Below are 15,566 nucleotides of genomic sequence, written 5' to 3'. Positions count from 1 at the left end.
GTGTCAGATGAATGATCCAGTATATCTTATAGGGGGTTCCTTTTGCCTAGAAGATGTATTAGAGCTCACTCTATTAAAATCACCAGACATCATGTCTCTCTACATGCAGGATTTGTGCAAAATGCAGATATTTTGTTACATTTTGTTTCTACTGGAATCGGTTATTTGAAAGGGCCAATCCACTGTATTCTCTGTGTTGCGTGTGCACTGACAGGCATGACATTGACATGTTAGCACACACTGTGGGCTGGGTTTGGCATAAAAATACATACGATTGTGTTTCCCAGCCAAAATACATCATATACGTGTGCTGACAAGCTTATACTGTACCTGTCAAGCAGACACACACAACATGGAGCAGATTGGCCTTTTCTCCACTTGCATAGGAAAGACTAGTATTCTTCTATCCTTAAAGGGATATGGTCATTGGAAAAAATGGTTTTTTTTCAAAACGCATCAGTTAATAGTGCTGCTCCAGCAGAATTCTACACTGTAATCCGTTTCTCAAAAGAGCAAACAGATTTATTTATATTTTATTTTGAAATCTGACATGGGGCTATACATATTGTCAGTTTCCCAGCTGCCCTCAGTCATGTGACTTGTACTTTGATAAACTTCAGTCACTCTTTACTGCAGTACTGCAAGATGAAGTGATATCACCCCGCTTCCTATCCCCCCCAACAGCCTAACAAAATAACAATGGGAAGGTAATGAGATAGCGGCTCCCTAACACAAGATAGCTGCCTGGTAGATCTAAAGCTGGCCATTGATGATTAGTTGACCGCTGACATCGCCAAATAAGTGGATCTTTCACTGATATGCCCACCAACGGCAGGGCTATATCGGGGCAATCCAAACATTCGGCCCCAGGGAAAAAATGAAACCTTCCCAATCTAATTCGTGGCCAGATATCGATCGGGAAGACCCGTCGGAAGCCCCATACACGGGCAGATAAATTGCCAAATTGGTCTAAAGGACTGATTTTGGCAGCTTTATCTGTATCGTGTATGGCCATCTTACACTCAATAGTAAAATCCAGGTCCCACTCTAACACATTCAGTTACATTGAGTAGGAGAAACAACAGCCTGCCAGAAAGCAGTTCCATCCTAAAGTGCTGGCTCTTTCTGAAAGGACATGACCTTGCAAAATGACCTGAGATGGCTGCCTACACACCAAAATTACAACTTGAAAAAAATACACTTGCTGGTTCAGTAATGAACTTTTATATTGTAGAGTGAATTATTTGCAGTGTAAACAGTGTAATTTAGAAATAAAAAATACATCATAAAAATCATGCCTTTAATGTACGTAATAGCACATATGGAGGTGACATTAGATGGGAAAACAGCTCTTACTACAATTGTTGCCTTTTCAGTCTCACAAAAATTCAACCCCCAGAAGCTCCCCATCTGTTTGTGTGGAACAGGTGGGCACAGTTTAGCAAGCAGGCAACAGCAGCTTCCTGAGTAACAGGACCAGCATTCCTTTCTGATGCAGTCACCATTCTACCGTAATGAGCCGCAAAACAAACGGCTGCTCCAAAATTGGAATCCGTGTAAGTTATTCAGGGGGAAAAAGGATAAGGATGACCTTATCGATCATCGAAGTTACAAAGTCACAACCTCATGTGTGTGTGAACAATAACTCTATGCAGTATATGTCCGTCTTACATAATAGAATAGTAAGTTAGGTTGAAAAAAGACACACATCCATCAAGTTCAATCTTTAAACTCTATTTTAACCTACCTAATTGCCAGTTGATCCAGAGGAAGGCAAAAAACTCCATCTGAAGCCTATCCAATTTGCCTCAGAGAGGGAAAAATTTTTCTTCCTGAACTCAAAATGTCAATCGGACTAGTCCCTGGATCAACTTGTACTATGAGCTAGTATCTTCCATAACCCTGTATTCCCTTACTTGCTAAACAGCCATCCAACCCCTTTTTAAATCTAATGTATCAGCCTGTACAACTGATTCAGGGAGAGAATTCCACATCTTCACATGACTTGGGGCAACTGGGAAATTGACAATATGTCTAGCCCCATGTCAGATTTCAAAATTGAATATAAAAAAATCTGTTTCCTCTTTTGAGAAATGGATTTCAGTGCAGAATTCTACTGGAGTAGCACTATTAACTGATTCATTTTTAATTTTTTTTTCCCATGACAGTATCCCTTTAATGTTAGCCTTTCTTTCTCCTTTAAATAGTGCTACATTGCTATTGCAATTCTTCATAAACTCTGGAGCAATTGATACTTTTATTTAAAAGAAAGGACTGAACTGCTGATTTGTTCTGAAAAGCAAACTTAAAAAGTAAATGATTATAACCCTCCTACTCTGACATTATACAATGCTAATCTGGAAGGAAAATGATCTCTGAATGCAAACATTTGGGTAGGCCCAGGAAAATTACATATTAAGTCAATGTAGTAGTAGTAAATAACCATTGCAGGAATCAGTGTCAAACAACATATTTGCACTGAACTTAAAGGAAAACTATACCCCTGAACAATGTAGGTCTCTATAAAGATATTGCATAAAACAGCTCATATGTAAAACCCTGCTTCATGTAAATAAACCATTTTCATAATAATGTACTTTTTTAGTAGTATGTGCCATTGGGTAATCCTAAAGAGAAAATTGCCATTTTGAAAATTAAGGGCCGTCCGTGGGATTGTTGGATTCACTGTGCACACAAACAAACCATACGTGTTAGGTCACATGAGCCAATTAACAGACAGACTTGTTTCCACACTTCTTCCTGTTACAGTTAGAGCTGCAGTATTTCTGGTCAGGTGATCTCTGAGGCAGCACACAGACCATCACGAAATGGTGGTTCAAGGCAAGAGATGTAAAAGGGCAAAATGTACTTAAATATATATACCAGTTTGGTAAGATTCTTTCATATGCCACTTAATATATGTTGCTTAAATAATCATTTTGGGGGTAAAGTTTTCCTTTAAGAAAAACAAAATACAAAATTTGGCAGGTACAAATGTTTGGACACCCTTTGACATGTCCGCTGCTTTTGCAAGGTAATAATAGGTCTTAATAGCCATTAAGAGTTGTCACCAGATGACAGTTGCAGAGCTTAATAGAATCTGACATCCCCAACACTGGGCCGTCACTCAAAAAGCATCGACTGCTCTATGCAACTGAGTGAGAATCTGGAAAAGAAGCCAACAGATGCCTGGAAAGCAGGGGAAGGCTAGAAAAAGATTGTGAATCTTAGAACTACTGGGACTTAAGAGAAAACCAATAGTATATAAGCTGGGGAGGAACGTGTAGGCACTACAGCTCCGCCCACCCTACCCGATTCTGCAGCTCCCCGAGAGCAGCGAGGACCCTGCTACAGAGTGAGTATTTTTAATTGTACTGAGCAACTAAACCAGGCAAGGCTTTTTTTTTTTCTATTATGTCCTTTAAATTAGATTTTTAGTGAAGCTAAACCCAGCACAATTATATTTTAGTAGGAAAATTGTGGTTAACATAGATAAAATTAGGCTACTTAGTACTGTATAAACACTTCTGAATTTTAATATCTGTGCTTTGTTTTTTTATAAACCCTGGCCACTTATGTGTGGTTTATTTAATAACTTTTAGGATATGGGGGGGGGGGGGGGGTGCCCAGATGATTATGTTGTACGGGGCCCTGTGATTTGTGATGGCAACCCTAATGACCACTGTGGGAAATGTGGAAAGCAAGACCTAAAAAAGACTCAGAAGTGAACTGTGTTGGCTAATCCCCGACATGCTTGCAAAGGGCCTGAAGAAGGGTTCATCAGACACAGGAGCGGTGTTGTAATGTTCCATGCTGCAGCGACTCTTGCATAAACAATCTCTATGGAAGAAACATCAGTCGGAAGCCTTACCTGCAACCTAATCATAAATATCAGTGTCTGAGATATAAAAAACCACCATCTAGACAAGCCAGAGGCCTTTTGGAAACCAGCGCTGTAGGACTGTGAAGTCAAAATTGTCCTCAAAATGTATCTGTGAAGGTTCTCATTCATTCAGGTCATCTATAGTAATAAGTCAACTGGACTTGCTGTATTCTCTCTCTTGAAGTCATTTTGCTAGTCACCTTGCTAGTCACCTTATCGGCTTTCTCAATTGAGAAAGCCCATCTGCAAGTCCAGTTGATTTGGCTTATTAATACAGTTCTGTCCTCTATGTACATTAACATTTGCGAATCCTGCAGCAATATTTACAAATAGTATATTTTGCTGGAGGAGTCTGTGTGTTAAAACAACAACATACTTGCAAATGTTATATATTAGTTAGATTTTGCCATTCTTGTATTTCGTACTTTTCAGTGGGGTGCCAACAGATGTCTTCTAAATGCAGAAATAAAACAACTTGTATGAGGACAATGCCACGCTAGGAACCCGCTGGCGACAATTCCTTGAACTACACGAGCAATATCTTAATAGGAGACATTTTGTGTAAAAAAATAAATAAATAAGACCGTACCAGTGCGTTATACTCATTTAGATATAGAAGAATTGTGCTTAAAAATTTAGTGTTTCAGGCTAATTTGTTGAAGTGAGTAACCTTTGTTCTGTGATTTTCAATAAAATATGTGCTAAGCCTGGTTCTAAATACTATGGGGTCCAAATTTATCTCAATATTTTCTGCTACAAACTCCGATCAAATCCGCTCAGGTTTGTTACGCTTATTTATTATATTTTCCCAAAAATCCGATTTACACAAATTTTTGCATCTGATTTTTTTTCAGAATTTTCACACGAAAACGCCAAAACCTTCGAGGGTATTGCACGAAACCCAGCGCGCATCAAAAAATCATTGGGACTTCTCCCACTGACTTATATGCAACCTCGATAGGTCTGAGATGCTGGATTTTCAGATGTAGACTTTTCTATCCTCTGGGTTTAATAAATTCCAAAAAATTTGTGATTTTTTAAAAGTCCAATTTTATAAAATAAAAGATCAAGAATTTCATGATTTTTGCATTAGGAGTTTAGTAAAAACCCCCTATGTGTACCATTATGTTTGAACAGATGTCAATCTTTCAGCAGGCCACTGACCTATACGTAGGGTTCCCACCTTTCTGGCTAGGAGCATGATAGGGACAAAAAAGGTGGCACTGGAAGGATCAGGCCCAATCGAGCATAAAATTGGCTAGTTGGGCAGTGGGAGAAAGTTGAGGAGAGGACAAGGCTTACCTGGGACCACAGGTAATTATAAATTTACCATCAAATACACATACAGGTTCAGCCTTGACTGGTATCTTCCCAGCTAGCCATCTAGTGAAACAATAGCCAGGTGGCAACCCAATCTATAGGAACCTCTGCCCAGTAACCAGGTAAATAAACAATTATCATCAATATTTATACTCTGTGTGATGGGGGGGGGAATAAAGGAAAAAAAACAAAACGAAAGTGTGATCAGAACGGATATTAAGCATTTTAAAACAGTTTGAGTAAAACTAAAATACACACATTTTTAACGTATTACTACATTAGAAATATGACAGAACAAAATGAATACATTTTCTTCACACACTGAACAGTAAAAATGTAAAATAAAAGTAGGACATTTCACACAAGCCAAAAGAAATGGCTATTTTTGAAGAATGTATAGACATTTTGGACTTGTAGCGCCACCTACTGAACCGTCATCAAAAGAATGGCTTCAAGTCATTGAACAAGGCAAATTCCTCTTCTTGCAGGTAAAGCAGCGGAACTGAACCACAACAGAATTGTGCATGTAAATGGCCAATTGGCTACAATATTCTCAACATAAATATTTGTTCTTTGTTTCAATTTCAATTCAAATACAAAAGGATGGGGGGCTTTTCTGTCTTTCACAAGCCAAATCCAAATAATGGAGTGTGATTGTACATAGCCAGTGTCAGACCAAGATAGTTTCACATTTACTTTACTTACGCTTTATTCATTACTATGTTGGTAGAGAGTAGGGAGAGGCGGTGCCTGGAATGGTTACTAATATGTAGCTGTATAAAATACACACCCTTTACTCTACCCTAACGCTGATGCACGATTAACAAACATATGGGAAAATGCACTTCAGAATAAACTACAACCTTTGCCCACATCTAGTTTGGATGTTATAAAATGTCTTGCTTTGAGTGAACTGGATCCCTTATCTATATATGTGTTGCAGTAGGACAAGAGCAGGAGGAGGACAAAGCCAAACCCCACTCTCATCCCAGTCTCCATGACTTCCTACCATGCCCTGGCTCTGACACAAAGAGGCTGGACTACTCAAAGTCTTCATTAAAATAATTATATCCATCAGGACTCATCGTATCGTCATGGACATATGGCTGACTGCTGTGTGCAGGAGGGTAAAGAGGTGGCAATAAACTCCCCAAGGGAGGCAAACTGCCAAACGATGAAGGGCCTTTAGGTGTTAGATCTCCAGAAGGACAAAAACCTCTACCTGATGGTCCCCCTGATGACAGTGCCCCTCCTGCTGATAGAGGGCTTGCAAATGCTGAAGGGCCTACGGCTGACGGGAGACCTTCCTCAGACGATGGTGTCATGGACATTAATCTATTAAAAGAAAATTATCAAGGGGGTTAGTTCTGAGCAAAGAGATCCATTACACACTCATCCGTGCCTTAAATATATATTTAAAAATTACACAATTCATTTACACAGGTGGGATGCCAGAAATGTGTTCCAAAATATCTAAAAAAGAAAAAAAAAAATATAATGGCAGATTCTATATTGCCAGTCCGTATTGGGCAAGAGAGTTCCAGGGACATAGCCCAGTTCCCAGGGCACCATTAAATAGCCATTTATCAAAGATATATATCCCATAACTCATAATTATTAAAAAGTCCACATTTTTTTAAATTAGCATTATAAAAATAGTACATACTGACCCTGTATGACCATAAATTGCACCCAATTACATTACTGACTAAATGGTATTCGGCAACTTCAACTATTTGTTTCTCTTTTGAGCTATCTTGGGTGATATTAAAGGGGTTGTTCATTATTTGTGGTCTTTAAGTTAGTTTTTTTATTCTGCCTGACCTGAATAAAAAGAGGAGTAATAAAAAAATAGATTTTTGTACTTACCGTTAAATCCTTTTCTCTTGTCCTACATTGGGGGACACAGGCACCATGGGGATGAAGATCCTGTTGCTTGGAGAAAGGACACTAAAAGGTTAAAGTGGCTCCTCCTCCTCCTGCTCTGGGCTTCATCCCCGCCTACCTCCTCAATCCTCAGTTTTCTGACCGAAGAAGAGATGACGAGCCCTACCAATTGCCCATGTGAAGAGAAGGAGCACCTCCCCAATGCAAGTTAAGCACGGTATGAACCACCTGCTGTTTGAACTTGTTGGTATTTGAACAATAAAAATTGTATAAGATATTACCTGATCAACATTAACTCGAACTAATACAGGGAGGGAAGGCCTGTGTCCCCCAATGTAGGACAAGAGAAAAGGATTTAACGGTAAGTACAAAAATCTATTTTTCTCTTGCCTAGATTGGGGGACACAGGCACCATGGGGACGTCCCAAAGCTACCCATGAGGGCGGGACTTTTTACCCCTAGTGTTCAGGGAATAACCACCTGCAAAACTTTCCTGCTGAAGCTCGCTTCGGCTGAGGCGAATGTATGCACCTTGTAGAATTTGGAAAAGGTGTGTGTGGATGACCACACTGCAGCCCTACAGACCTGTTCTGCTGAAGCCTGGAGGCGAACCACCCAAGAAGTGCTGAGTGAAGAAGTATAATGAGCTGAACCCGGAAGGGTGTGGCCTTACCTCATACCTCATAGGCCTTCAAGATTGTTGACCTAATCCATCTTGCATTGGTGGCCTTAGATGCCTTAAGGCTTTTCCGTGGTCCTTCTGGTAAGACAAAGAGGTTGTCTAGCTTCCTTCTACTCTTGGTAGCCCTGGTGTATGTTCGGAGAGAACGAACCACATCTACGTATGTAACTGTTCCAAAGTTGTCTTTTGTTCAGGACAAAATGAAGGAACCACCAGGTCCTGGTTAAGATGGAACTCCTTAGGATGAAATCCAGGGTAGGCCTCAACACCGCCTTGTCCTTGGAAAAAATCAAAAATGGTGGACGACAGGATAGAGCTGCTAGTTCTGAAACTAGTCTAGCCGAAGTGATGGCTAATAGAAAACTACCTTAAGAGTCAGCAGAGGTAATGGAATTGATCCAATGGCTCGAACGGTTGCTCCTGCAATACAAAAGGTACCATATTGAGATCCCAGGGAGGGATTGTATGACGGTATGGAGGTATCATCCTCAATGCTCCCTGTAGGAAGGTCTTGATGTTGGGCAGCATTGCAAGCTGCTGCTGAAAAAGGATAGATAAGGCTGATACCTGAACATTCAGTGAGCTGAGTGCCAGCCCTTATTTCTAAACCCTCCTGAAGGAATAACAATAGGCTACTTTCGTCCCAGGACTGTGGGTCTTTGGCTTTAGATTTACACCAGGATATGAATGTCCTCCATACCCTGTGGTAGATGCGTGCGGAGACGGGCTTTCTGGCCCGGTATGGCCTTTTTTGGAACTCCTGATCTGGCTAGGATTATGGCCTCAAGTGTCATGCCGTTAAAGCCAGCCATGGTGAACTCGGGTGGAGGATCAGTCCCTGAGATAACAGATCCATTCTGTCTGGAAGATGGAATGGTATGTCCACTGATGAACTTATGAGCTCTTCGAACCAAGTGTGGTGTGGCCAGTAGGGTGCCACTAGAACTGTTCCTACCCTTCTTGATTACCCTTGGCAGAAGTGCCAGTGGTGGGAAGACATATGCTAGGTGAAACTGCCACAGAACCACAAGTGTGTCCAATGCTAGGGCCAGAGGGTCATTGCTTCTTGTGAAGAACCTCGTAAGCTGGTTGTTGTACCTGGATGCCATTAAGTCTACTTCCGGAGTGCCCCACCTTGCCAGAATCAGTTGAAAAAGCCTCTGGGTGTAGGCTCCACTCTCCCTGATCTGAGGTCTCTCGGCTGAGAAAATCTGCTATCCAGTTGTCCACTCCAGGGATATGAACTGCGGAGATAGCTGGTACCGTGTTTTACACCCACAGAAGAATTTGCTGTGCCTTTGCGAGGGCAGCTTGACTCCTTGTGCCTCCTTGGTGGTTGATGTAAGCCAACGCTGTCACATTGCCTGACTGTATTCTTACAGGTAGATCTTGAAGTCTGCCTGACCATTGGAGCAATGACAGGTAGATTGCTCTTAATTCCAGGATGTTGATGGGGAGTAGTTCTTTCTGTGACCAACGTCCCTGTACGGTTAGGTCTCCCAATACTTCTCCCCAACCTTGTAGACTGGCATCTGTTGTGATGACTGTACACTGGTGATTGGGGGAAGGGTTTTCCTGACGGAAGTGTTGTTGGTCAAAGCCACCAATTGATAGAGGTTCAAACTAGTTTTGATAGGGGAATCCTGCAGTTTAGGTTCACTCAGTTCCTCCTCTGGTGTTGGAGTAAGGCTCTGGTGTGGAGCTGCGCATATGGAATCGCAGGAGAACACTATAGTCCCCAGCACTCTCATGGCAACCTTAAAAGTACCTGATCCGTTTTCTGCAGAGCTCACAGGAGCCCCTGCATTGAGGTGATCTTGGATTGGGGAAGGAAGGCTCTTCCCAATGAAGAATTTAGCTCAAGCCCTAAATATTCTGTACTCTGAGAAGGTATGAATCGAGATTTTTGGAAGTTTATCTGCCAGCCTAACAGCATTAGTGTCTGGAGATGAGTTGTGGCCAGTGCCATGGAACGGGCTTTTACCAGTTGGTCGTCCAGGTATGGTATGACACTCATTCCCTGCAGTCGCAGGTCCTCTAGAGCCGCAGCCATGACCTTTGTGAATAGCCTTTGCGCGGATGATAGTCTGAAGGGGAGTGCCAGGGATTGCCAATGTTCTCCTGCCACTGAAAAGTGAAGGAACCAGTGGTGATTGGGATGTATGGGGACATGCAGGTATGCATCTTTGAGGTCGATCACCGCCCTGAAATCCTCTATGTCCAGGGACATTAGGACTGACTGGATGGATTCCATCTTGAAGTGGTGCTTCTTTACATGGTCGTTTAGTGCCTTTAGGTCTAGCACCAGGTGAAAAGATCCATCCTTTTTGGGTACTATAAACAGGTTTAAGTAGAAACCGAAGCCCCTTTTACCTTTGAGGGACCGCCATTACTACCGTGGAGGCAGTCAGGGCGTGTGGAACCCCTTGGCACGCTAAGTGCCTGGGTTCTGTGGTAGGGACCCTTGAGATGGAAAATCACCCCGGAGGTAGCTGAGCGAATTCTATGAGATAGAAATGATCTGTAGGACCCAGGGGTCCAGTACTCTATGCCGTCACACCTCCCGAAGGGGTTAGCTTTCAGGGGTGGGCACCTCCTCATGCGGAGGCTGTTTTGTCCTGTGCGGGCTTAGGTGCTGCTCTGCTTCCTGACCAAGTGCTCTGCCTTGACTGGAATCTGGGGCGGGCGGAGCTTGTTGCTTTTCATGTTGGGACCTCTGGCTCTGATTGTGGCGAACGGGACGAAAAAAAAAAAAAAAAATGGTTGCCTTTTGAAGGTAGTCCTCTTGGGTCTGTTTTGCAGAAGTAAAGTGCTCTTGCCTCCTGTAGCTTGAGAATTTACCGTCTCTGTTCAGCACCAAAAAGTTGTTTTCCGAGAATGGGAGACCAAGCAGAGACCACTTCAAGGTAAGATCTGTTGACCAATGTTTTAGCCAAAGGAAACGTCTGGCTGCAATGGATTATGCCGAAGCCCTTGTGACGAGCTTAGCCGCGCCCAGGACTGCTACGCAAATTTATATATATTTGTGTCCGCTATCGGAGCAAGAAAGAGGTCTGTGGAGGGGTCTTCTGAGCCATGAGTTGGGCCACCTGTTCCACCCAAACTTCCATTGACCTGGATACCCATGGGGTGGCAATAATAGGTCGGAGAGTTCCGCCTGCTGCTGTAAAAATCGACTTGCAGAAACCCTCAAGACCTTTGTCGATAGGATCGTTAAAGAAAGCCGCATCGGCTACTGGAATGGTGGTGGTCTTTGACAATTTAGAGACCGGTGGGTCCACTGCTGGGGGTGAAGACCAAGGTCTGTAAAGTAAAAGGATAAGTTTGAGTAAAGCGATGGAAAATTGGACTCTATGGTCTGGCGTTTTCCATTGTGCGTTAACAATGTCACCCAGCTGTTCATAGGCTGGAAAGACACAAGAAGACTTCTTTTGTGAAAATGTTTTTGGTTCGCTCTGCTAAAGGTGGGGTGTGCCTGAATCAGGCTCTCGACCTCTCATTGTGGTATCCTGATCCTATTCATCTGCGGATAGGATCTGTCCCTCTTCCTGTTCATCAGGCAAAACAGGTGGGGAAAGGGGAGGTCGCTTTGTGGCCGACTGCTGAGTGACCGGTCTGTGGGTCTGTGTAGATAGGTGCTGTAGGACCTTATCTAGAGTCTCTGGAATTCTGGCTAGGTTTTGTAGACCCGCTAGAGATAGAGCGCACACCAATTCAGAATCCAAGCTCGTTTGATTAGCCGTAGCTGTCGCAGAGCTGGCTGGTAGGGCTGTGTGGGATTGTAATTGTGCAGTGACTGCTGCAGTCTTACAGGCTTCACATATTGGCTCAGCCAAAACACTAGCAAATTTAGGTCTGCAAGTAGCCCATGCCAAATACTAAATTGCATTGGTGGTACATGCAGTTGCCTGCTTGGGAAGGGACTGGTCATCTGCCCTGCCCATCATGGCTATACTATGTAGTGCCACCCAGTAAGTAAAGATATTGAGGAATATTAGGAGAGTCCAGAGGAGTGAACCACCTCTCCCTTAGAGTGTGATCTGTGGAGACAGAGGGAAGTAGTGAAAAACCCCACAGTAGGTCCCATAGAGAGAGGGAAGTGTTAATCCCCTAGAGAAAGAGTAAGGGAAGCGTAACTACCTATTCACCAAGGTAGGAAGGAATGGTGCCTAGTTTTAGTAAGATGGCGCCCGTGAGGCGCGTGTGCAGCGACTCGTGCACAATTAAATATACGCAGCGCCAGATGGTGGCGCGAAACGTCGCTGGGAATGGCACTGAGTTACCAATGCGGGGTCTACTTTTAGTGCGGTTGTCCCATTATAATCTACATCTATAAAAGTATTGTTAGCATTCTGTTCCATAGAAAATATTACTTAAATATGATTCATGAGAAAATGTAACCTTAACATAAATATCTGAATAAAAAGCATGAAACAGGAGGGTGATTTAGACAAACTGTGTGTTGACAGTGTCTTGAGATCTACTGATGACCAGCTAAAGGTCTACTGGTAGATCCTGGCCTAGGGAAATCTTTGTCAGAGAATAGCAGTGAAAGTGAAACCAAATGCCTAGGGAAATCTCTGTCAGAGAATAGCAGTGAAAGTGAAACTAAATGGCTTTCTGCAGAGCTGACAGGCAGCATGTAATGGGGGGAGGGAGGAGGGAATTGACTTACCTCCTTGTGCCAGCCAGGAATGCTCAATAAAAGGTATACCCTCCGTCGTGGCTACTGGTGCAGCCTCCGGAGAGCGGGAACCAGTGCCCAGGGTAGTGTGGGGGGAAGCTCCCCAGCCTGCAGCCTCCGTAGAGCGGGAAGGCTATAGAGCATCTTCAGATCAGAAGTCCTTGGCTGGAGGGGTTCTGGAAGAGAAACACTGACCCCAGTAGTGGCATGATACTGAATAAATCTGTACCATTGCTCCCAGCCACGAAGCGTCCATCCTCCTTCTGAGGACACTAAAGAAAACTGAGGATTGAGGAGGTAGGCGGGGATGAAGCCCAGAGCAGGAGGAGGAGGAGCCACTTTAACCTTTTAGTGTCCTTTCTCCAAGCAACAGGATCTTCATCCCCATGGTGCCTGTGTCCCCCAATCTAGGCAAGAGAAAATACCAATAAATGTGTTGCTTTACAAAGCATTTGTTTTTAGAAACAAAAAGCTGGAAAGAGAGGGTAGAACTACAAGAATCGCTTACCTCCACCGCGACAATGTGCAGGTGCGCGGATGTGCTGAATCTAATGTAAGTAATAGGAATATCGCACGTAGAAGCCGATTGCATCCAACACGACTTTTGGATGAAGACGCAACATGCAGCGTTCGTATCAGATAGTCGTGTCACATGAAATTAGCTTCTAAATGCGACATTCCTCTTGCATTAGATTCAGCGCATCTGGCGTGATGCCTACGCTTCCTCGCGTCACGTCAGAACAGAGGTAAGCACATTGTGTAGTTCTACCCTAAAGCTCAGATAGTAGTCATATTGCTTATTTTAACGAGTGTACTTGGGATTAAATATAGGGGTGTAATATGCATAACCATCAGTCATTCCATCTTCAAGGAAGGATACAAAGAAATGTACTAACACTTAATTAATAAACAATGCACACAAACACTTACTGATTCTTGTGTTTAGCTCCGCTGACATGGGCTTGATACTGCTCTATTGAATTCAGCACAATGTTACACGTGTCACATGAAAAACCTTTCACAGCTGAAAATGAGAAAAGAAAATTCTGAAATCAGCTATACCAATATAATGTTAGATTTCTTGGAAAATAAATAAAATATAGACTTTCCAAACTGAGCCCCCCAGAAGATTTGTATGACCCACCCTGCCTGCTCATGATCTTCACAGACTTATGAATGCCATTTTTTTTCATTCCTTCAAATGAAGCATACTTTAATTGGCTTACTCGGCTTAAACGTTGGACAGCACTGACACAATCGAGTCAGTATATAATAATGCCCCATAATCAACAGTAGTAGTAATACATGTCTGGTTCTTTAAATGCTTTAAACCTGTTACCCATGTGGCATGAGCATGATTTATAGTGGGTTTTGCTCATCTGAGGTGACACAGACAGATGCCTTCCTGCAAAAGAAGAGCCATGGCAGTAGCGCTGATGAAACTTACACATTGAGATCCATTGTTTCTGCTCGTGGTAACGGAGCACAAGTTACTTAAATTATTTTTGACAACATGGCCATCTTTGACTGTCCAAAAGAGTAATGACAGAACACTGAAGTTTAAAGTTTGTGTATTAGAATGACAATGTGAGCAACCAAATTTATGTCTGTGTCTCTAAATAAGTTTGTATTTGTGCAAAAGCATGTTTAAAGGGGAACTATCGCGAAAATGAAAATTTAATATAAGCTACAGCATACTGAAATAAGGAGTTTTCTAAATACAATCAATTAAATATTCAGTACCGTTTCTGAAATAATCAAGTTTATGTTCACTATCCCTCTCTCAGCATCTGTTTCTCTTCATTCTCTGCTCATGCAGCAGTTGGGTGTCAGATATTCATTGACAGTTACATCCAATATATCTTATAGGGGGGCTAAAATGAGTTTCCCCCTAGTGTTGAGAAAACATCCCTTGGAAAAGTGAATGAAACATTCTTTAGTGAGTGCAGCTATCACTCTCTCATGTACACAGCAAAACTGCACCTCAAAAGGTGAACACTAATAAGCAAACCCAGAAAAGGGCCAGTGACATGAAAAAGTGAATAATGATCTCTAGGCAATGCAAGAAAAGAAAAATTTACCTGATACTGATGCAAATGCTGAAGGGGCTACAGCTGCTGTGTGACCTTCCTCAGACAACGGTGTCATGGACATTAAACTATTAAAAGAAAATTATTAAGGGGGTAAGTTCTGAGCAAAGAGATCCATTACACACTCATCCGTGCCTTAAATATATATTTAAAAAGGACACGATTCAACAGTAAAGGAGGTGAGATGCCAGAAATGTGTTCTAAAATATCTAAAAAAAAAGAAAAAATATATATAACGGGGGGAGTCCATATTGCCAGTCCTTATTGGGCAAGAGAGTTCCAGGGACTTAACCCAGTTCCCAGGGTACCATTAAATAGCCATTTATCAAAGATATATATCCCTTTTTATTAACTCATAATTATTAAAAAGTCTAGATTTTATTAAATAAGCATATTAAAAATAGTACATACTGACCCCGTATGATCATAAATTGCACCCAATTACATTAATGACTAAATGGTATTCGGCAACTTCAACTATTTGTTTCTCTTTTGCGCTATCTTGTGTGATATTAAGAGGTTGTTCATATTTGAGTTAACTTTCAGTTTGATGTAGAGAGTGCAATTCTGAGACAATTTGCAGTTGGTTTTTATTTTTTATTATTTGTGGTCTTTAAAGTGATACAGACACTAAAAATGTTCTTTTCAAAATATCAATCTAAATTAAAAGTTACATATAGGTCACGTTGATCGTTTTTGGCCATTCATTTTGCTTTTGTAACTATTGTAATTATTATTAACTTTTGGAATTATTACTTGAAGTTTCTAAACCGGACTGTTTTGCCAACCTGACGGTCCCAACTCTGCCTGTCAGTTAGAGTTTCTAATGCTAACCGATTACTGCTGCACAAATATGGCAGCCCCCTCATACAGGAACATGGGGGTAAGAAAGGTCATATAAAAGCATCAGGCAAATAGTTGGCAAAATTATAAATAGCATTCAAAGATAATGTTTAAAAAAAGGTTATTTTCTGGTGTCAGCATCTCTGAAATTATTTAGTTTTTTATTCTGCTTGGCCT

The 15,566-nt window shown here is 42.0% G+C and overlaps 1 protein-coding gene across 4 annotated transcripts in view; it reads right to left on the bottom strand.

Annotated features, from left to right (window-relative positions):
* Window positions 1-5,402: 5,402 nt before the first annotated feature.
* The window catches only part of znf346.S (zinc finger protein 346 S homeolog), a 30,161-nt gene continuing 19,997 nt past the window's right edge, over window positions 5,403-15,566 (bottom strand). For 2 of the 4 annotated variants that reach the window (XM_041587510.1, XM_018254088.2), the window contains 3 exons: window positions 14,538-14,614; window positions 13,387-13,480; window positions 5,403-6,538 (listed from right to left, as the gene is read on the bottom strand). In XM_041587510.1, the coding sequence (XP_041443444.1) occupies window positions 6,244-6,538; window positions 13,387-13,480; window positions 14,538-14,614 (466 nt within the window). In that variant the 3' untranslated portion in view covers window positions 5,403-6,243. 4 annotated transcript variants of the gene reach the window in all.

Source organism: Xenopus laevis, chromosome 3S, assembly GCF_017654675.1.
Source record: "Xenopus laevis strain J_2021 chromosome 3S, Xenopus_laevis_v10.1, whole genome shotgun sequence".
In the NCBI taxonomy this organism is placed as follows: Eukaryota; Metazoa; Chordata; class Amphibia; order Anura; family Pipidae; genus Xenopus; species Xenopus laevis.
Note: the sequence above shows the minus strand (reverse complement) of the source record. Positions and strands in the feature narration are given on the sequence as shown.